The 24,168-nt window shown below is 36.8% G+C and overlaps 2 protein-coding genes across 5 annotated transcripts in view; one reads left to right on the forward strand and one right to left on the reverse strand.

Annotated features, from left to right (window-relative positions):
• bmpr1aa (bone morphogenetic protein receptor, type IAa) overlaps positions 1–1,737 on the forward strand; it is a 37,308-nt gene extending 35,571 nt beyond the window's left edge. For all 4 annotated transcript variants that reach the window (XM_083538480.1, XM_083538477.1, XM_083538478.1 and 1 more), the window contains exon 13: positions 149–1,737. In XM_083538480.1, the coding sequence (XP_083394606.1) occupies positions 149–274 (126 nt within the window). In that variant the 3' untranslated portion in view covers positions 275–1,737. The remainder of the gene's footprint in view (positions 1–148) is intronic.
• Positions 1,738–1,934: 197 nt separating this feature from the next.
• mmrn2a (multimerin 2a) lies at positions 1,935–18,325 on the reverse strand. Its single transcript, XM_083538481.1, has 8 exons — positions 17,783–18,325; positions 13,047–13,169; positions 12,846–12,952; positions 12,391–12,474; positions 11,544–11,720; positions 7,939–8,378; positions 5,193–6,693; positions 1,935–2,631 (listed from the first exon to the last, which is right to left on the reverse strand). Exons 1-8 carry the CDS (start codon positions 18,130–18,132, stop codon positions 2,228–2,230), a joined length of 3,186 nt encoding a protein of 1,061 aa, XP_083394607.1. The 5' UTR covers positions 18,133–18,325; the 3' UTR covers positions 1,935–2,227.
• Positions 18,326–24,168: the final 5,843 nt, after the last annotated feature.

Below are 24,168 nucleotides of genomic sequence, written 5' to 3' on the forward strand. Positions count from 1 at the left end.
TAAGAATTAATTTTTTATTTTAGTTTTTTACACCTCTTTCTGGTTTAGTAGTTCAACTACTTTCATTGGAACACAAGTATCATATTTGATGTGAACATGGAAAACATTTGAGAGCATAAATAGTGACATTATTTTTTTTCTTTTTCAGTGCTTGAGGGCCATGTTGAGGCTGATGTCAGAGTGCTGGGCCCACAATCCTCAATCACGTCTCACTGTTCTGAGAGTCAAGAAAACATTAGCCAAAATGGTGGAACTGCAGGACATCAAAATCTGAGCTATATCCAGATTGGGTTTGTTGGCAAAGCCAGTCAGAGACACATTCAGGTTCTGTCCTGATTAACACAAGCTGTGAGAGATCGAAATCGATTTCAGTACCATCTTTGCTCCTTCCCTGCTTGAACTCGAGAGCACACTGAGCTGGGCTTTTTTGTTCTTTTTGTGCTTTCTGTGAAAGCTGTGTAATCGCAGGCTTTGATCGGATTCGGACTGCAACAGTGAATCTTTTCCAAGTACTGGGATAACCAATTGACATTTCTGCTTTACACACCAAGCTACTTGTTTCTGTGTCATCTGTGTATACGTTGTTGTTCTGTTGGTTTTTGGTTTTGTTTGTTTTTTTGGGATAACCCTCAATTCCTGCCACATGGAAAAACATTTGTGACTTTTTGCCAAGTGCAAAAATGCAATTATACATAGACCTGTAAATAAAGTTGTACTTTAGACTGCACAAGCTAAAAGGTAAGACATGTTCTACCAATAGTGGTCTATTGGGCCAGAAACTGCCACCTTTAAAACTGTCATAAAAGAATTTTGTGTATGTATGTTGAGTTAGTTTAGTTCAGTGCTTAGCAGTCAGAGAGTTCACACTGGTTGCTACTGGACTTGCATCAAGAAATATTCTTCCACTTCAAGTCTAAATCCTGTATTTCCCACTATTTTAAGGGAATGTTTGGAGTCAAGCTTTGTTCTTTTAAATATGTTCCATCTCATGGAAAACATTTGAGTCCCCGTACGAACGTCCCTTAAGAATAGTTTACAGTACACATCATGCTAACAGAAATACACCAGCCTTCATTTACCTTTTTATTGCTTTCTGTGCCACTGAAATGAGCATTAAACCATAACATGGGTCTCTACATACAGTTGTACAGTGTATGCCAACAATTTTCATTTTAGTGCCAGAATAATATCTTAGGTTTGCCAACATTTTTGTTGTACAAAGGTAGAATTTCAGAAAAATAATTTTTTTTAAGGTCATTAAAATGTTCTTCAAAAAAGACAAATAAACTGTTTAAAAAAAATAAATAGGTAAAAGAATAAAGAAGTAAGTTGAAGCAAATCATTTCCATGTACAGTTACAATAAAATATTGCTGCATAAGCACCGAATGCACTCTTTGGCCGGAAAAGAATTTTTTTTTTGTAACGACCAGTCTGTTATTCTTTCTAATTTCTTGGGATTTATGACATTTCTTTTCACATCAGTTTTTCCTATTTAAACGTATCAAATGACATTTTATCAAATAAATTAGCATCTCTAACATGATGTAGATGTATAAATGTACTGCTCTGCCTCTCCCTGCCTTGTGTTGGTGACAGTTGGTATGTAATTGTTGCACATCTTTTTCATATAACTTCTGGTTGAATGGGTTCCTTATGAGTTTGCCAAGAAAATACAAATACCATACATATAATTCCTGTCCAATGTATTGATTTTAAGTAAATATTTACTATATGAATCGGTGCTTGTGGCTTATTTCTAATGTATGTGAATGAACAGCATGCATTAATGACATGATTAAACTTTGGCAGTTATGTTTAAAGATGCAGCAGAAATGTACACACACACACACATATATATATATATATATATATATATATATATATATATATATATATATATATATATATATATATATTTTTTTTTTTTTTCCTACACTAAAGAACAGGCAACATACGTCATATGTATAATATCTACAAACACACAGTCTAAACCTGGGATACTCATAGTCTCATAGTCAGTATAAAAGCTTATTAGACTGCCACACGCACACAAGATGCTTTTTGTGAGTAATCAGTGATCAGGAGAAATCTTTTTTAAAAAGTGCATTGATTTATTTTCAATACAATATGAAAATAATCAGGAAATGAAATCTTGCGCATTAATTTATCCCTGTGTGTGTGTGTGTGTGTGTGTGTGTTTTCTACTCTTCAGATCTGAGTGTGTGCTCATGTGGTCTGTAGTAGCAGCAGTCCAGCAAAAGTGTTTTCCTGTGGTCTCACATGCTCCAGTGTTCCCTGCACTAGATCTAGCTGGACCTGTTCACCCTGTTTCAGCTCTAGGAAGCAGATGCGAGTAGCAGGTCCCGAAGACTTCCTCATGCCCTGATGCAGTGATGCTGCCACTTCCTTTCCCCTCTTCAGCTGGGCTAAAGATGGCCCGGGTCCAAAGTCCAGCGTCAACACAAACAGGTACACCCCTGCAGAAGGTGCTCGGAACACACCCGTTTCAGGTGAATACATCTGGCCGTGGTTTAGGGACGTGGTTTCAAACACTACTGTACCAGGTGTGTTTGCACCCTCTCTGCTGTAGGCCACAAACATTAGCGGGTTCTCAAGAAGTTGACTGTGTGCTGAAACAAGAAACGGAACACAATCTGATTTAAATGGTTTTATCAAAATGTTCAGGTTTAATTTAGGTTATTTTATCCCCTATAGAAAGAATGTTTGCAGCATACTTATCTAAATTTAATTCAAAATGACCACTAGAGGGAGTGGAATTAAAGAAATGGAATTGATAAAAGATCATTTTGACCTGTTTTTCGAGCATCAAGGAACATAAATGATAAGAGGTATCCTCTTAATCCTGCTGATCATTCACAATAATGTTAGCTTTACTTAACACCTTTTCTTTATACGGTATATATACACTCTATGCTTTTTTGACTTTATCCATAACAGTTTACTTGATAGTGTTACCACCTTCCACAGAGACCTCCTCTGAGCCTCGGAAAAATTTCCATACCAGCAAACTACACAAAGTGTCATGATGTTTTCAATAAAAGCCTTGTAAAACATTAAAAATCATTCTCCAATGAACATTGAAAGAAAATGATTATTGTTTTTTTTATTATTAATATAAATACATTCTCTGTTGAAGCTTCTTGCTAACATAATCAGTCCATGCATCCCACCTAGGTTTATAGTTCAGCATTATCCCAAGATATTTTGTAGTTAGGTGCTGGTTGTATTTGCTCCCCAATGATTAATGTAGAAGTTGTGCACGCTCTCTCTAAAATTGACGGGTAAAATGCAGCATTACGGCATATAGGCTAGTGTTTATTTTCTTTTGCCATCAAATAGCAGAACAAAACTCACTTTTTCAGGATAGCTTTTATTTTTGTGATATATTTGGTGATGTTTATTTTCTTGTTTTATTTTTCTCATTATTTTTTATTTGTTTTATTTTATTTATCTTTATTTGTATTTCCTTCTATGTTTGGAAAGCGCATTGAGATGCTACTTTTAAAGCATTTTAAAGCTTTAAAAAATATAAAATAAAGATTTATTATTATTAATAGTGTTACATTTAGTTCAATCATTGCGATTCTTCTTTGTACCACTGTCTATTGTTAAAATGTTTACACAAAAATGATTAAATAACCTGCCACCTATATAAACTCTTCCTTAGCTCTGATTAAGGCTGCTTTTTGTTATTTTCAGACACCACTGAACTCTTTTTGTTTGTTAGGTGACTTCACTTTGTGCCTCAGTGTCATTCACATAATAGAAATAGAACATGAATTTACTTTTTATGGCATTTTCCTGACAGTTATTCATTATTGTATATTCTGCCTGAGTTTATTATGCCTCCGAAATTGACACACTGGTTGAGTGTTTCCCCTGGCCTTCAATTGTGGGTCTCATTTTGTTAATGCGGTGACATTTTTAATAAAGCCTTATACATTTCTTGTTACAGAAATGAATTTTTGTCACCATTGTGCATCATAAAAAAAGTACACCAAACCACCATGACCCCTAAACACAAAGTCAAATTGTCTCACATGACTCATCTACACATCAAAAACACCTAGCCACCTGTTTGAGTAAGATTTTATAATGGTATTTTTATAATTTTTTTCCCCCAGTTTCAGTTCTCATGAGCCTCCATAACCATTTATGAACATTCACTATGATAACAAACCAAAGTTCTATTCAAAATGCAGCCGGCTTCTGTGTCACAGAGAAACATTCAGATTAAATGATGGTTGCTTCTTTTTTTTTTTGCTTTTTTGCAGTGTACCTGCTTGCAGTGTAACTTTGGTAACAAATTATTATTATATTAATTATAATGATTTGTATTAGTAATGATGTTCTATCAACATATTAAAACTAAAGAGAGCTCTACATTGCAGTTGAAGTGACTGTTCACTAGAGGGACATATTGCTACAGGATAAGTGATAAACACTAACAATGTGCCTCAAACCACACATGTCAGGAATTTAAATTTAAAACAGCTTTAAAATAAGTGCTACATGTTTAAAACTTTGGGTTGATTTTATATATATATATATATATATATATATATATATATATATATATATATATATATATATATATATATATATATATATATATATATATAAGATCTCTGGCAGTGATTAAACAAAACAGGCTTTAACATTTTCAGTGATGCTGAATGAGTCATTTTTCTGAAAAACATTAATCACAGCTACACTCTTACAAATTCTCACAGATAAGATTTTTCGATTCAGCTTGAGCTGCTTAATTGTCTTGTTCATGATTAACATGGAAAATATAGCTGTAGTGGGAATAGAATCCTTAATGTCTTTAAGTGTACATTCCTGCTCAGTACTTAGATGTTTAACCCCACTACTTGAAACTGCCTTCAAGACAGATGTTTTCTCTCAAGTCCTAGAACACACAACAGTAACACTCTAACCACCAAAGCATGATGTTACAGGGAATATTTTAGTCCTTGGGCCCTGAATGATGTAAAAAACCTGTGCAATTTAAATAAATAGTCAGGCTTTATGCTTCGAAATTGTGCAGCCTTTTATTACTTTTAACCTGTTATATTTGACCCTTTTATTATTCCTGCTATTACACTGTTTCATTGTTGATTTTTTTTTTTTCGTTTAAAAGACACTACAAATGTAGTTTCCTTCATACCTGCTGTTTCGAGTGATGTATCCCGCTTGCTGCGCTGCATACCTCTTGTATCTTCGCTTTTCTTTTGCCTCTTTCTTTGACTTTTGACTTCTTTTTTCCTCATTAATGCAAACAATTTGTCCAAATCTACTGTTGCTTCTGACTCTGAAAGACCTTCAGTGTTACTGAAAACGTGTCTAAAGATCCTGAGATGATCCTCAAGGCTCTTGCGCACGCTCGTCAACTCTTCTCGCAGGTTTCCCTCTAAATCTTTGGAAGCAGCGCCTTGAGTACAATTGCAGCAGGACAGACATTGCTGTTCTCCGAGCTTGATGACATGTGCTTTGATTTGGTCCACTGTCTTTTCCAAAGCAGAGAAGTCCTTGTTTTTGTAACCAATAGGTTCCTCTGAGAAATAGGCAAATTTCTGTTCCTCCTGTCTCCATTTGAGATCCTTATCAAGCCAGTCTGCCAGCTCTGAGGGCTCATATACTCTGCCATCCTCAGAGTTAAGCATGGAAGCCAGGCTTCGACTGTGTCCATTAATCTGTTCCTGCAGGTCGCTGATCAGCATCTTCAGCACAGAAATAGAGTAGGCTTTCTGGTCTTGTGGGGACCAGTCAGAAAACTCCAAAACCTCCACACCAAGAAGGATTTCCAGTATATCACTGTGCCGTATGGCATCTTTCAACAGGGAGCTAAAAGCATTGAACAGGTGTTTTATGTCATGAGTTTGTTTATCATCCTCTTTCCTTAGAGCTTCAATATTCATTACACAGCCCAAGAGAGAGGACTGCAGTGTGGTTAGGTTTTGGTGCATTGTCCTACGCTTATCTTGCTCAGTTGCCAGCGAGTTCTCAACAGTGTGTAACCTTAAATTAATCTCCTCCACTGTTGGGCTCCAGCCACCATTTATCTGAGCAGTTAACCTCTCTTCTGTTGCACTGTCTAAATCCTGCCTGTTTTCAGTTGCAATCATTGTAATATTAGCTACAGCCTGTTTCAACTGAGCCACTGATGTTCTGAGGCCGGAACAGTCACAGTCTTTGCTACCGGAGCTCATGTTCTTATAGAACAGCGTGAACAGGTAGTCCATGTCTACCTCCATTTCCTGGACTGTGCTTTGGAGAATGGAGACATTTTTGGACACGTCATCAGCATATTTTTCATTTGACACTTTTGCTGCATCCACTTCTAGGAAAGCCTCAATGTACTTGTCCTCAAACTTGCGGTCATTCTGGGTTATACGCTCTTCTAAGGTCTTCCCGAGGTTTTGAAAGTGTTCTATTGTTGTTTTCATTTGATCTTGGTGTTTGTTTAGGGCACTAAGGTCTGCATCGTTACTGATAACCTTATCGTTCAATCGGTTAATGGCTTCCCAGACTGCAGTGTTCTCCTGAGGCTCTCTGTCAGGGGGTTGCATATTACTTGCACGGAGCAAATCCCTCTGGATCTCCTCCTTCATATGCTCCTGTTGTTGTCTAACCTCTGATAGTGAGCAATTTAGGGAATGGATACTCATCTATGTGCAACAAACAATTGTTAGTGTGTAATGTTTTTTAGATACAAGCAACATATTATAGAACATTTGTCTTCTAAAATCTTAAATGCTTTTAAAATATATACACAGACTATATACAGTACAGACCAAAAGTTTGGACACACCTTCTCATTCAAAGAGTTTTCTTTATTTTCATGACTATGAAAATTGTAGAGTCACACTGAAGGCATCAAGGGCTATTTGACCAAGAAGGAGAGTGATGGGGTGCTGCGCCAGATGACCTGGCCTCCACAGTCACCGGACCTGAACCTAATCGAGATGGTTTAGGGGTGAGCTGGACCGCAGAGTGAAGGCAAAAGGGCCAACAAGTGCCAAGCATCTCTCGGGGAACTCCTTCAAGACTGTTGGAAGACCATTTCAGGTGACTACCTCTTGAAGCTCATCAAGAGAATGCCAAGAGTGTGCAAAGCAGTAATCAAAGCAAAAGGTGGCTACTTTGAAGAACTTAGAATATGACATTTTTCAGTTGTTTCACACTTTTTTTGTTATGTATATAATTCCACATGTTAATTCATAGTTTTGATGCCTTCAGTGTGAATCTACAATTTTTATAGTCATGAAAATAAAGAAAACTCTTTGAATGAGAAGGTGTGTCCAAACTTTTGGTCTGTACTGTACATATATATAGTTATAGATATATAGATTGATTGATTGCAGTCCAAGAGCTTCAGTAAATGTTTACGTCAAACAATAAGGGTTAAAGAAAAATGGCCATATAAGCACTCCTTGTAACCATGATGAGCAGAAAAGCATCTCATCATGCACAAGACACTTGGGTTGCATGGGCTACAACAGCAAAAGACCACATTTGTTTTCACTGCTCTCAGTCAAGAACAAGCTGTTCCCATTAATCGATCATGGGAACAGTCTCAAAGAAATTGAATAGTTAACGCCTGGGAGAAAAAAGTGATCTGATCTTTATCAGTTGTTTCCACCATTCTCTGTACACTCAAGAGACTATTGTGTGATTCCCCGGAGCTCAGCAGTTTATAAAATACTCAAACCAGCTTATCTAGCTCTAACGTCCGTACCACAAAGACACAGAGGTTGCACTTCCTCCATTCTAATGTTTGATGTAAACTGAAGCTCTTGAATGTAATCCTAATGGAGTGCACAGTAAGTGTATGTATACTGCTAGTGTATATTTCACATGTAGGAAAAAAGACATTTTAACTTTTTACTTATTTAAAGAAACTATTTTCTGACCTGTAGCATCTTCTGGTTGTGTTTAATTTGGACATCCATGTCAGCCTTCAGATGGGTCAAGTTGTAGTCCATCATGACCTGCTGTGCATATATCTTCTCTTCCATCTGATTATACTGAAGGCTTAGTTGCAAATCGAGTTCCTTCAACTGCTTGAAGGTATCCGTTGTTGCCTCGTGCTGCTCCAATTCCTCACTGATTTCACCTCCATTCGCTTTGGACTCTCCTTGTACCATTTGGTGAACTAGCATCTTTGTCATGTCTTTCTGTAAGTCTTGCACCTCCTCAGACAGTCGTGCTAGTGTCAGGTTGAAGCTGTCAAATATGGGTTGTAGATGTGACATCATGACATCCTTTAAATAGTGGATGGGTACAAGCCCGGGATTTGTGTAATGCGTCTCTGGTGGAGGGCTTTGATGTCCGTTATTCACACCATAGCTGGCTGCAATAAGAAACATTGTCTAAGAATTTACTCAGCAACCTCAGTAAAGTACTTTAGAAAAAACAGTTACTGGCTTTTACCCGTCATAAAAATACATTATGTAGCAAAGAATGAAACTGTTAAATGCAAAAAGAAAGTGACCTAAGGTTCAAATGCTTTGTTTTTCTATGAGGTACTTAATTGGCAGCAAATAAACCCTCAGCCTTACTGCACCGCCAAACCTAGCGATTATATTTTCATGGTAATTCTTGCAGGAGAAATTTATAACTTGGTATGTCCTCCAGAGGTCTTTCCCTCAACCTCAGAACTGTGAGGTGAAATGAGAAGCTGAGTTTTATAGCCATGAGTGTTTTTCTATCCAGTCATGCAAAAAATAGTGGCCTGGCCTTCTGGGAGTGGGGCGTGCTAATTTACAAGTCCTGTCATTCTCACGTCTGGACAAACTCATTCTCCCAGTCAGTGGTGTTTCCTTACCGACATTAAAGTGTCATATATCTGACATCAGGGTGTTTGTTACCCAGTGGTCATTTTCTAATTGAAGTGAATTACAACTTGGTAGAAGAGGAAAACCCCTGTTCCACATCACAGAATAATCATTTCCTATCGCTTTGAGTAGTCTCTTCTCTGCAAGTGTTGATTTGAATAATCACCAGTAGTTAAGATGAATAATATGATAACTTGATAAAACTGATGTTTGGCAATAATGTTTTGAGTATATTATTTATTTATTCAGTAATGGTATACGTGTTGTAAAACGCAAGGTGGATTTTCGATGGTAGGTAATGTGGATTTATTTAATGCATGTAAATACTTCGAGATTTCTAAAGACATCTGTTATAAAGACAACTTTTATGAGTTTAATGTACTTATCTTTCTTTCGTTTGAACACACACACACACACATACACACACGCACTCCCTCACTCACTCCCTTACTCATTCACTCACTCACTCGTTCACTCTCTTTAAATGTGAATATGTACCATAAAATGCAACTTGTGCCTTTATATACCTCTTTATATAAACTTTTGTTTGTAAATAGCTGTTGGTGAAACATCTTTCTTTTAGTGGAAATAAATCCTTCCTGTAATTAGAACATTTTACAAAATTTGGCATATGATAAACATAACTGGGTAAAGTAGAGTGTTTCTTGTAAGGGCCTTTAATGGATCACTTAATCCAGTCTGAGATATTTGATGCAATCAAATACTGTGGCAAACTACAATAAGTATAGGATGTTGATTTTTTTTTTTTTTTTTTTTTATTCCATTACATCACTGCTTCCAGCCGCTTTGGAAATTCTCTCATAGCTTCTCATGTATTTGATAATGAAACATGTTTTCATCCTATATTGCAGCCTGCATATCAATTACATCCCGTTACACCATTCTCTATGTACAATATATTTAGGGGGTTTTTTTGTCCAGAGAAAGAGAGGATATCCTGGGCAGGAAGCTGCAGTGAGAGAGAGACAGTGAGCAGGAGGAGTCACTGCACAAATTCTTACTGTGCTGTGTCTGTAAGGATATACAGAAGACAGAATGTAGACCTGACAAGCTCTGATTGTGTGTGCACAACACTACAAGATTTGCACTAATAAGCCTTTACTGATGTATGTTTGCAGCTTTTACTGATAAGAGATGAGCTGCAATCATTTGTTAGTTTAAGGGTAGATTCTGCATGCGTCATTAATATCAGTCACTAAAAAGACAGATTTTTGTTCACAATAATCTTCTCTTGAAAGGCAATACTTTTTGTGCTCCTCCAGACACATTGTTGGTGATCAGAACATGATCCAAACACAAATTGGAAATCGTGCTGGCCAAAAATGAATTTTCCTACTTTTAAAAGGCCAATTGTAATTTCCTGCCTTTACATTCACTATAAAATCGGTTGTATTATAAAATGAATTGTTTTAGGTCTGTGTTTAAAGCATTGCGAATAGGAAAGTACCAGCTTGCTAAAATAATTAATCTAGTGCCCTAAAAGGCCCTTGAATTTTCTGTCTGAACATTAAGGAGTATTTTAGATTCTGGAATGGATCCATGCAGCGGCAGATTTAATAGAGTTTCACTTACTGGACTCATGTCTGCATAGGTTTGTTTTGGTTCAGTGCTTTAATTGTGTAACAAATAGACCTAAATGACAAAACTGACAGTTTAGTGTGTATTTATATTCGGCAATGAGAAAAAGATTCTTTGCATGGTGTTAACAATTTTGTCATGATATGAACTAAGAAAAGACTTCAGCTGTGATTTTTCTAATTAAATGGAAAGGGTCATAAGTTCATTTCTAAACAATTTACAAAACATTTAAAAACAATGTTCTTTGATTTGATCATCTGAATAAAAAGCTTTAAATAAAGGGAAGAAGAAGAAGAAAGACCTTATTTTCTACATTCTACAATAGTTTATGAGGTTCTGAAAAGACCCCCAAATTGTCAGAGCATTATCCTTTAAACACGAGACCAAAATAGACTTAATGCACAGCACTGTGTTTGGTGGAAACCACAAACACTTGACCCTGAATGTCTGAAAATAGAAAAAAAAAACTGCAAATATAATACAATAAATGTAGTAACAGTTGACCAACATTCCACCAAACTGATTGAGTTAATTTGACCGGAACCATTCCTGAAAATGCATGCATGTATTTACTTTTGCCCATAATGGCTTCTGTGCATTGACTTACTAGTGTTAAATAAACAAAAAGAGAACTTGAGTGCCTGCACAGAGCCCTGACTTAAACCCCACCCACCACCTTTAAGATGAAATAGGAATGCCAACAGTTCAGTAGGCATTCTTATTTGATATTACAGTTTGACCCTGCTTAAATTCTTCTGCCTTGATGAGCACAAATTCACTACAAACAAAAAGTGATTGATGACAATTACAGCAGCAGAACTCCATGTTAATGCCTTTGGTGCTGGCATCGGCATATAACTCGTCCAGTCATGGAACTGAAATGGAGTACAATATGCCGAGAATATTGATATGCTTAACAAGACACACAAACCAGTATTTTATATTTCCTCATTTTTTTTTGCCTATCTTAGGATATTGCCCTCCATACATTTTAGACTTTCAGAGATAATTGGGAACATTTTAATTTGTGAACCATGAAGTAATCATTCCTTGCATATCAAAGTTTTTAATCCAGCACTTACCACCTCTCTCATGGTGAGGCTCATGGTCAGTTTGAGGGCTTGATGTAAAACTATCGCTGGCGCTGGGGTGTTTTTCCATTTGCTTCTCTTCAGAATTTTGGGACACATACATCGAGTGGAAGGAGTCTTGACTGTCATTCTGCTCCTGGTTGTGGTCGTTTATTAGCTTCTTAGATACTGAGGAGAATATAACAGTTCGGTATCTTAATAAAAAATCTGAAAAGTTGCACTTATTTTCATCACATCATTGTTACGCAGAGATACCCTTTTCCCCACTTTGCATGGAAATCATATGCTCCAAAATTAAACTTAAGGATTTGACATCCTTGCCAAATCATTAACATTTAACAAAAATAGCCATGTCTGAAAAATGACCTTAGTCTTGATTGGCTCAATTCTGTTACACTTTTGGGTTGTCTTTTCTAAACAAAGTGTGTTCTGTGAAGACAGTAGCCTTTTTTTTTTTTGCATGGCTTATGTCTATTTTAGATATTATAAGTGCACTTAAACAGACTATTATTTCACATGGGGGTTTTCTTTTGTTGCATGTTTTGCTTAGCGTGTGGTTTATTTCAATCACATTCTTTTTTTGGGTTCTCCAATGGAGCAATCCAGTCACACACTCGCCATGTGACGTAGCCTTGTTATAAATCCTGGAAGAACTGGATGTTCACACACCCTTTCCCTTCTCCCATGAGGGTGATGACCTTCCCACAGTCGGCTACCGATTTGAGTCATGTTTCATTGTTTCCTCAGTTTGTTATGCTACAACTGGCACTGGTGCAGCTAATGGAGTGAGCAGGGATGTGTTTCAGTGTGCTTCAAACAGATAAGCATGGACAAATACCTGTATCTTTGAGCTCTGGACCTCCTGGATGAAGCCTGATGTCAGTGTCGGGGACGTTGGCATCAATGACATGGCTGTTTTCGGCTGGAGGATAAAAAAAAAAATAGTGCAAATAGTGAATTGGCTTATTGTCTGTTTTTTTTTTTTTTTTTTACTAATATATATATATATATATATATATATATATATATATATACACACACACATGACTTCTTTTCACTGGATCATCTAGTCACTAAACAACTCTGCTGAAAGATGGTCTCCACATTGAGTTTTGGAACCGTTCAAAAAGGAACCAATGACAAATATATGTATGACAAATGCATCCAGAATGTCCAAATTTTATCAGTGTAAAGCAAAATAGGGATGAAACGTTTAATTAGACAATAAACTGTATTTCAATCCAGAATTACAATCCAATTAAAGTCTATGTTTTTTAAATGATATTTTAGTACCAATTTCCTCGCAATGTTGTCCACCATGACCAGGACAACATCTCCACAAGAGTGCTGTGATTAGCTTCTGCTTCACTCTGTACACTGGACGTGTGTCCAGCTTATACCTGTATAACAAGTAGAAAATGTAATCAATATTACTGTAATTTTTATTGCCAGTATTTGAGATAAACTCTATAAAAAGGTTTGGATCTCACTTACATGATTAAATGGCAGTCTGGTGCTCCAATAGGGCAGGGACTCTGGGACTTGATAATGTATTTCTCAGTACCACAGGACACTGCCATGGTGACTTCACGCTTATGCACATACGCACACCAGTTTCTGCAAGAAAACATTTGGTAAGATTAAGTAAGAAAGCCATGATAAATCAAGTATGTGTGGTATATATAAGTGTGGTGAACTGAGTAAAGGGGTCATAAGAGGACTTTAGGGTGTAATGACCATGCAAGCATCAGCGCTCTGAATTCCCTGTAGAGAAGATATTACCTGGAGAAATATTGGAAATTGAACAACTTTGAGAATTGAGTTTCTGCTCTTGGGGAATGTTATATTTCTCAGCTTATTGAAAGAAGAAATCTGGTGAATGTGTGTTTTGGATAAACTTTTGATTACATAAGAGTTTTATATTCTTGATCCAAATATGATGGCCTGGGGAAAATTAATTCTAGGAAACATACGAAAAAGGTTGACCGATAAGGTTTTCTGATTATACCATTATTTACCGTCTTAGAAAATTCAATTATAAATTAATTTTATTTTTAAATGTTGCAATGCTTTTATTTTGGTTTAATCTTTCCTAGATTTTCCCAACAAAGAAAATTTTTTGTCACTGATTTTTGACAGTCAGTCAAAATGCCAGGCTTTGATTTAGTTGTTGGTTAGTTTTATGCTGTAGTAAAATGGATATAAAGGTTGATCATTTACATCTGTAGTCAGACACCAGCAATCAAAATCTTTTTTGTGATAAACTTTACTTTACAGTATATTTAAATACTGGGAACTACATTTTAGTAGACAATTTTACCCTGTAAAGAATTTTTTCCAGGCCAGTACACATAAGTGACTCTGCATAGTTGTGTCAAGTGCAAATATAATGTAGCAGCTACTGTATGATTAATGTTGCTCATAGATTTTTAGGAATCCTTAATGCCTGGCTTATAAAATAACCCATGCTCATTTAAAAAAAAAAAAAGAACAAGTTGTGCAGATTCTTGCTTCTTGCCTAATATCCCAAAACTGACCAGGGGTTCTTGCACCATTAGGGTCATTGAAGCTTTATCTTGAGCTGACACACAGTATTGTGTTTGAAACAGCAGTATTCATCATAACATCTGGCTTTACTTCATTTCTTTTAGATGAGATGGAGGATGCAAACGTTTGAGCCGAGCAGCGGCTCTGCACCATATCATTGTATGTGAGATTCTAAGTGTTTGTCTGTATTAATGTCTTTTATTAATATATTTCCAGTGGGAGTAATAGGAGATGTGATTTAGATAGCGAGTTGTTATTTTTACTTGTTCACTCCTCCTGGAGCGCATGAGTAAGCCAGTATACATTCTGTTATCTTTAGCCAAATCTGCTCTATTGCTGTGGGCTTTTGTTTGAAATGTTAATTCGTTTTGTATGTGTGGGAGCGTGAGAGAAACAGACTTATCTTTGTGTTATTTGTGTACTGTTTATGGGCCATGTTTAACATTTTGTGTATGTGTAACTTATTCTTAGGATTTATTTTAATTTCTAAACTTCCACTCATTGTTGCTCATTCATGTTACATGTGTAACATTTAAAAAAAAACAAGCAAAAATATTATTTATTCGTCTTGGAATTTCATGATACTTTTTCTCTTGAAGTGATCCAAAAACAAAATTGTTTCCTTTTCCACCTCGTTGATTTATATCCGTAGTAATGTTGGTGCTCGTTTTATCATGAACTAATGTCTTTTTTTCTTTCAAAAATGAGTTTCTCTAACCTTTGACTTTCACCTAAATTTCAATAAGAGTGTCTTAGACATGCTGTAGAAAAACATATAAACAAATACAGGCATCGTATTTGACCACCTCCTAATGTTTGCCTCAATGTGAAACACCCTGGAAAGGCCAGCAAAATAATGTAACTATCCTTGTTTTTAATATCTTTAGAAATCCTAATAATTTTAAAAACAAGGATAGTTACATTATTTTGCTGGCCTTTCCAGGGTGTTTCAAAAATTATTTGGAGTTATGTGGTTCTGGTCAAATCAGGAGTGTCATGTTAACGTACCAGTTGATCCCTCAGGGAACAGTGGGAGAGTTTATCTTGGCAGCATGGTCTTAAAAATATTATGGAAATAAACTTCTTCCAACAACTACTTTTCCCATCCACTCCCCAGACTACCTGCATCTCCTTCGCCTTAAGTGTTCCAGTATCAGGGAAAAGCAGAATAATATATGGATGCTTCTGTCTTTTCTTGCATGTCTTTTATTTCTGTTTTTGTTCTAGGTTATTTCGCATCAGCAGCCTGAGAGTTGTGCTCTATGCCCTTGTGATTCACTTCCTTCTACATGCGGATGGCCTCATGGATATACATCTTCATAAGCATTGTTTTTCTGCCTGATTATCCTGTTCCAGATGCATTGCTTCCTCACAGGAAGGAAGAATATGATGATGTCTGTCTTTTAGATCCTCTTTGTCCTTTGACCCGGGTTTACTTGCTAAAAATAAATTTGCTGCTATGAAGGAAGAGACATTTTATGTTGGTAGGAGAATCACTATCACTATAACATATGCACAGATATCCATTCCTGTCTCATTCTATACTGTACCTATTGGTGACGTGGGGGGGGGGGGGGTTGCATTGTGCAATGTGCTACAGTTAAAGCTTTGTGTTACAATTTTGCTTTTGTTTTGATCTCTGCTTGAATAGATATCTACATCCTGGAACGATAAAAATCAGGCTTTTCTATTTTGTCAAAATCCCAAAATGCAACACACAATGATCTAATGTTGGTTTAACTGCAAGATCTGTAAGACCAAGATAACCAGCTGTGATATGCTCAGACCTCAGTTAGGAAAATAAACAGTATCCAAAAATCTTTCACTCTCAGCTTCAAAGTTGAAGCAATACACCAGCACCTAAGTTAAAATGAAAGTAATTTGACTAAATCCAGTGCAAGAATTAAGTGAGTAAAAAGGGGATTTGGGAACATGGCAGCAGGGGGTAATGGGGAAACAACAAAAGGTAGACCGCATTTATAAAGATCACAAAGGGGGGCAAATAAAAGGCAGGAAGAGAAGTCTGAGGTGCAGTGAAGTTTGACCAGAGTTTGTATTTGATTTAGCCAAAGCTCACCCATCTGATTCACCAAAAGGTTTAATTCCAATTTGTATTACATATGCTGACGTTTTCTCAGAAGGTGGAAATATTTTTATTCACTTGTCGAGTCCACTGGAACTGAAGGATGCTCAAGGTATTTGCACAAGAAGTTAGTTCTACATCCCCAGTCCACCACTCCAGTTCTTCAATGTATTTTTCTATAATTATGCTGTGTAATTCTTTGTGTCATTGTCTCGAATCTTGACTGGTTCATTCAGAGATATTCATGCGTGCAAATGCTCCGCATTATTCGAAAAAGTTCCTTTCTCTCCTTTTCCATCTGTCCCTGATGTCCTGGACCTCCCCGATCACATCCGCTCTTTAATAGGCCCTCCCTCAAACAACACTTAACTTTTATGATAAACATTCATGTTTTCTGAAGGCTACCTTTGTTCTATTGTACACTCTGATGGAGTGTGTTCTATTGGGAATCCTTTAAAGTCTGAGATTATGCTTAGTTTAAAAATGATATATTGAAAACCAGACCATAGTGGATCTAAAACAAGTGCCAAAAATGCCGTCTTTTCAAATACAGAGCCTTTTGCAATCACCTGCACCCTCTTCAATGGGGCCTCAACACTTAAAGAACTTGCTAGTTGTTAATATTGTGCTGGTATAGTAAATGACACACATTATACACCATGTAAATATTCTATTTGTCATCTTCTCTCAGCACAGAGCACCTTAAGCCTGCATTTTATTATGAATATATGAAAGCTCCTGAATTTTAACAGTGGCAAAGAACATCTAAGCTTCTTGTCTTCTGAATAAATATCTACAGCCGTTTAAATCATTTGGAAGAACACTGAGAGCAAACCTGCCTTGTTACAGGAACAATCTGTTATGTGATGAATTTGCTCAGGTTAAAAGAGTAATGGTCTGCCAGAATCCTCCAACCATCAGCAACATGGCTCAGAGTTTGAAGGAAAGTTGCTTGTGGTAGTTAGGATAGATTGCTATTGATTAGCTCTAGTTAAGAGGAAACACATGCACTTCTGACACTCTTGGGATGCCCATGTCACAAGAGCAAAACCATTGAAGCCCAGGTACCTTAAGAAACAGCTGTATTAGAGAATCTCTAGACCAGACTTTGTGGGGGGGTAAATGAAACTTTGGGTTTTTGTTTAATGAATTCTCTGCTTTTGTTTAGTTTTCTTGTCAACTTAGCAGCAATTATCAGAGAGATCAAGAAGATAACTGCTTGCCTCAGGAGGGCAGCCTGAAAGATTCAAACTGATGTAAGTATTCTTAGAAGACACCCATGTTTTGCCTGTGTGCGCCTTGTTCTTTTTTGTTTTTATTGCTCTACTTTTATAATTAGAAGCTCAGGGTGGGTGGTTCTTCAAACAAACTAAAGAGCTAAATGTAGCAGTAAGTCCAGCAGGCAATTTTTATGACCTGCATCATTGCCAGATCACTGGCTATAGACACAGACAGGTGTTTATTTTTTCTAATCTACCCTGCACAAGGAAAATATTGCTGCTTTTGTCAGGGTTTGCAATTCCAAAAATGAATTAATAATATGAATAAGCAATGAATGAATGGTAGATACCTGCAAAAGAGCATATCATTATATGCTTACCCCATACGCATTGGATTGTTACTGCTTTGAGTCTTTGCTGAACCATGTTCTGTGTCCACAATGAGATCCTCAGATGGATGCCTATGACTTGGGTTACCATGCCTATGCTCCAGTGGATATGGAGCAGTTTCAGAGACGTCAGGATTTTCTTCACGTTCTCCAGAACTTTGATGTCCCGTTCCAGAATATCCATATGGATTTCCATGATCCCAATCACCTTGGCGTTGGGATAGTATGTGCTTTAATCCTTTTTTCTCTCCATCTTTCAGGTCCTGAACTCTAGGCCAAACATCACACTGTGCTGCTAGCAGCAGACCCTGTAATATCAGAAAGTATTTCAGTACAATCATGTCTGCTTGCCTCCTCCACTAAACATGAACACATACACACTTATTCCCAGGCTCTGAAGGCTCACTGAAAGCAACACTTGCTTTAAAGCTTTTGTTGCTTTTTGGACACACCCCCCATCTTACAAATCTCCTTTGGTACCCCCGCCTCCCATCAGGTCCCAAATATACCCCCCCCACACCTCCACCGCCCCTTCTTGTCTCTGCTCTCCTCCTCCTTTTAATGGTTTCAAAGTCCTGCAACAATCCACGGAAATGAACCTCCCAACACCCCACCTTTCATGGAAAGGTCACCAAACAGTGTGACAGAGTTGCCTGCAAATCAGCTTTTCTTACTCCCCTGACCCACACACACATGGTAAATGAGGAAACAGGCCATTTCTCTTGGCTGATCACTGGAATTTCTGTCTTTGTCACTTTTTCTGTCTATAGCCAGCTGACCAAATCCAGGAAATGATGTTGAAAGGCAAGTTGGACATTTTGGAATGTTATCTGTAGATATATTTTTTTTCCTTTTGCCACCCAGTAACACACAGTGAAGTTCACTAAGCAGTGTAGAAAAGTGATAATGGCTGGTAACTTTTACAATGAGTCAAAGTTTTAGGTGAAACTGAATATAGGTCTTCTATTTGTTACGTATTAGTTGACATAAAAACACTTTGTTTTTTCACTGATCCCTACTGTATCAGGTTTGTGACTATGTATTTTGGCTTGTCTTCTTTTTTCTGAAAAGATAAACATACTAGAGTAAGGGAAAATATTTATATTCACTTTGTAGCCATATTTTAGCCTTCTTTTATCCTTGTCATGGTTGCTATTGATCCATAGCCTGGGTTCAAGGCAGATATACACCTTGAAAAGAATTTAAATTCAGGATTGCTTTATTTCTAATACCTGCTTTTACATTGTCATTACTTATTATTGTACCTTGAGGCATCTGTCACCAAGACAAATCTCTTGTGTTTTTAACCACACTTGGCAATAAAAACCCATTCTGATAGGTTAATTAATGCATGTGTGCAGGGTCTGGCAACGGACTGTTGTTCCAGCCTTGTGCCCAGTGTTCACGGGATAGTCTTCAAATCCACTCTGACCCTGACCAGAATGAAAGAATTGCTCAAGATAAGTGAATGTGAATATTTAGAATACACAATATGTGTTGGGATTTGAAATCTATTGATTTACCACTTCCCACTGTAGGAGTATGAGTATGTCTTGAAGTTAGTCTGCATGTAAACACCATAGACCATATTTGACACATTCACCTTAGAGCAGAGGTTCTCAATCTAGTCTTCATAATAACACAGACATGAACTGTCTAGGGAGAAGCTCAGAGTGAAATTTTCATCTCCACTGCCTTAAAAAAAAAAAAAAAGGTCAACTCTATAGTCATACAACTTTAGTCATTAAGGGTGACGGTCCAACACAATTTAGTAATATCTGTCATCAAAGATCTCTGATTTAACTTAGTAATCATTTAAATACATTTTTAGGAAACTTGAGACCAAAAATCACCAAATTATTCTTCAGAACATTCTCTATGCACCCTTTTTATCCACACTGGGCAGGAGGTGGCAGCACTTTCACACACAAAGCACAGGACTGTTTTTATTTCCTTGCAGTGGGAGGAGCTACAAACCTAAAAGACTTTATTTACAGATGGAAAACTTTCCAGTGCAGTAATTAGAGGCACACTTTCTAATGTGACACCTATAATCCCTGAGTGCTTTAGCAGCCTTGCTAGATATCACGGGTTACTCAGCCTGAGATCCCCATATACTATCTTTTCATTAGTGCACGGTTCATTAGAGGCCTGATATATAAGTGGAGGTTTAGCAGTAAACTGCAGACACACTGCGGTGCCAACACATGTTTCATGGTGATCAAGTGCCAAGGAGAGTTATTTTGGAAGCCTTTATTGGCAAATGGAAGCTTTATTTTGGCTTAAGTTTAAATGTTTTCTTTATCTGCAGGGGCATATGTAAACTCTAGCAAGTTCTCAACTTTTGTTTAGGAAATGAAGCCACTGCGGTACATATCGACCAGTAACGAAAAAAAGAATAACCTTAAACACCTGGAAGCATTAGTTGGAAACGAATAGGAAGAAGAATTCCTTACATGTGCTAGTGTTTTGCTGTATTTTACAAAGCTGAGAGAGCAATCACTCAAACATTTAGGATTCTTTGTAACAAGCATCCTTTGTTCTTGCTGGCTCGGGCACAGCTAGTCATTGCACACACTCGATGGGAATAAGATAAGGGGATCTTTGGGCAAATAAGAATCTGTTTTGTTAACAATATTTTCTATTTACCGTACCATTTTATTTGTGTTGGCCATTTTGAAAATAGCAAAGCAGCATTTTCAGTAATCTGGATGCAGTTAATTATAATAAGTACTGGTCATACACATACATTTTATTTACCTGCATCATCTTACCCTTAGGATTTTTGTCCTGTAGTTATTTGTGCACAAAGTATGTGTCTGTGTGTGTGTGTCTGTGTGTGTGTGTCTGTGTGTGTGTGTGTGTGTGTGTGCAAGCATATTTAGTGGCAACCTTTAGCCTGAAGCTCTGGTACTTTTGCAGTGGATCTGGAGTAAAGTTGGAGGGTTTTTAGAATGAGTAATATCAGCAGTCTCTGCCCTAAATGCTTCAGCCCCTACACACACACACACACACACACACACACACACACACACACACACACACACACACACACACACACACACACACACACACACACACACACACACACACACACTTGAGGTACCAGTGACAAGTGTTCTTGTCTCTTTCTTTACTGTGGATCTGCCTGATTAATCACCCTATCTTTGGATTGAGTTCTCTTTAATTGGAGACTACTAGATTTAGCTGGATATGGTTTCACATCAATAGCTTTAAGATCCATGAAGTTACTGAGCAACTCAAGAACTATGGTGCTGGATTTGGAATGTAGTTAATGTCAACAGTCTGCTACACTGAGGTTGCATCTGATCACCATTACCGCACACCTCAACAAAGTTCAACTGTAACAAAAGGACATTCGGTGACACCCAGATGAGGATGAGTTCCCTCTTGAGTCTGGTTCTTCTCAATGTTACTTCCATCTCGGGGAGTTTTTCCTTGCCACAGTTACTAACTAGTCACTAACTAGGGACAAAAGTACAATTATAAAGAACAATCATAATCTTTATTATCGCGTTACATGTGTAAAGCTGCCTTGAGAAAATGTTCATTGTTAAAAGCGATATACAAATAAAAATTAATTGAATGAGTCAAACACTGATTGATATTTATTAAAATTATCATGAGCTTAAAACCTTCTCTTCAATTAAATTACGCAAATAAGGCCATAGGTGTTGTGGCAAGCTGGTCAATAGTTTCCTCCATCATTTATTACTCTCAAAATGTTCTGCTTGCTCTTGAACTGATGCTGAACTGTATGTTTGTGCTAAGTAGACGCTGTACCACCAAGCGGCAATCAAAACAAGTTTAAAACAGAGCGTGTGCTCGACCCTGATTCATGGCTTATTGCGTACTTGACCAGTTAAGCTTTTTTTCCACTAATAAATTAAAAGGAATGACTGATTTCACAAAATGTAGTTAAGTCACAAGTAAGATATTTGACTTTGAAATGTAGTGAAATTAAAGTTAAAGTCTCCTCAGTGAAGTACAGATAAGTGAAAAAACTACTTAAGTACAGAAACGAATTACATGTCCACCACTGGCTATTATGAATGGACCTTCAGTGCCTCCCGGATGGGTTGCCTTTTGAGTCTGTTATATATCTCAGGGAGTTTTGCCATGCCACATTTGCCACTTGCTTGCTCATTAGGGATAAACTTATAAGAAACAACAAATGGGTACTAAACTTGTACATTCCAACTTATACATATACCCATAATTATTATTTTAACTAGCTACATAAAACAGATGCCACTGATAGAGCAATCCAGTGATTGTTTGACATTGACAGAAAAGATCTGCTTGTTTTTTTGTAGTGTATATCGATATTTATTTTATGGGCTTTTAAAATAAATCAATGAGAAAGCCACTGCATTAGCAATTAGCTGTATTTTTTTTTTTCCATTATTTTCCTCACTGAGCAATCACTTCATAGTTAACAAGGCTGTTGTTTTGTTTGTTTTAATAATGTTTTTTAAGTTTTTTAGAATGTTCAAGACTTTAGAATTTAAGAGGCTTTGAACATTAACTGTAAAAAGAACTAAAACTTCGAAAATATATATATGACTGCAAAAGTCATGTGAGCAGCTCTTCTTATAATTGGCAAAGGCTTCTCCATACACATATAAGTGGCAAAGGCTTATGTGTACTTTAGCATGTAATCGCTAATTAATGTTTCACTTCTCTGACATTGTGATACCGAAGAGACTGTGCTTGGGTTTAGCCATTTCTGTGTACAGTGTTACTCTCAGTCCTAAATCTATCAAAAATATGTAAAGATAATTGAATATGTCAAAAAATGTTTTGGTGACACTAAAATACTAATCTTGAAATGATTACCTGTATAAATTTATTATTACTGTTATTACTACTATTAACATATCACTAAAATACTATGGGTTCTATCATCTCTTCCTTGGCACCATAGTAAGGGCAGGTACTGTATAAGGTACATTCTATTGCTTTTAATGATTAGCATATTTGAAACTCCTCTTATTTGTTTCTGTGCCAAGTTGAATTCCAGATTAAAGATTGCTCTGTACTTCTATCCAGTGAGAAATGCTAGGGAAGGACCTTAAATATTTAATATTTTGCTTCAGTGATCCTACACCTAGTCTCTTGCCCACATTCCTTCTGAGCATATTAAAGCGTCTCTCTGTTGTTTTTTCTACATTTTACTCATACAGTAAATGTTGACAGCTGAGGTACAAGATCAGTCCCAAACCTTCCTGTTATTTTCATGTTTCGTTATTTTCATGTTTTTTTACAGACAATAATACAGAAGAATACAAATATTGTTTACTCTCAGACATTTGTGTAGACAATTACATTTCCCATGTCAAACATGTCATTTTGTCAAATGTTATATTGATTCTTCAGTTGAAAGTATACTATATCACCAAAGTAGACTGTATGGACACCAAACCATCACATCTACATGACTTTGTTGAATCTACAATTTTAGATTTATTCCTCGTTTTGCTGTAATTATAACCTTCATTCTTCTGGGAAAGCTTTCTATCAGTTTTTGCAGTGTGGTTGTATAAACACCTGACCTTCGCAGCTATATGTAGTTATTCCCTAAAGGTAGGAGCATAAAAAGGTAAAGACATTTGTTTGTTAGTGCATTAAATGTTTGCCTTCTTTAAAAGTAAAAAAAAAAAGACCTAAACATGTTCCAGCATGACCGTACCCATGTGCAAAATGCACAGTCCATGAAGACGTGCTTTAGTAAGGTTGGAGTGGAAGAACCCATAGGAGCTGCAAAAAAGACCTGACCTCAAACACAACCAACACCTTCAGAATGAATGTTGACAGTTTGCCAAGTCTTTACAGTACATGTCTTTCCTCACAGGGTTAATTCATTTTTCAAATGTTGTTGTCTCATTTCGGGCATATGGTTGCAATTTTTCAGATGTTATTTTCTTATGTGAATGACATGAGAATTTATTTGCATTTAAATGCAATTTCTGGCCATGTACCAAAACACACATATGCACATTTGTTCTTCCTGAACCACAAAAAGAAAAGAAAGTAAAAGAAAGTGAAATTACTTTCACTGTTGTGAAAATACACCTTTTGTAAGGTAAATTCTATACTTCTCACAAACCTTTTTTTACTTAAAGGTGTAAAAATTCAAGCAAACCACTGCAGGGTGTGGACAACACTACAGATGCTTCTGAGAAGCCTTTTATGAGAGTCACCTGACTCTTCCTGCCAACGAATGCAGATTTATCTTTCGTAATCCATCTCGTGGTCGAGATGCTTGTGTCAATCCCACATCTTCAGAGTGCCTTTAATTATTGATGAATGATTCTTTCTGTATGTCACGTGGACGCATAATGGCGGTGGATTCT

The sequence above is a fragment of the Silurus aristotelis genome (assembly GCF_946808225.1).
Source record: "Silurus aristotelis genome assembly, chromosome: 4".
NCBI classification, from domain to species: domain Eukaryota; kingdom Metazoa; phylum Chordata; class Actinopteri; order Siluriformes; family Siluridae; genus Silurus; species Silurus aristotelis.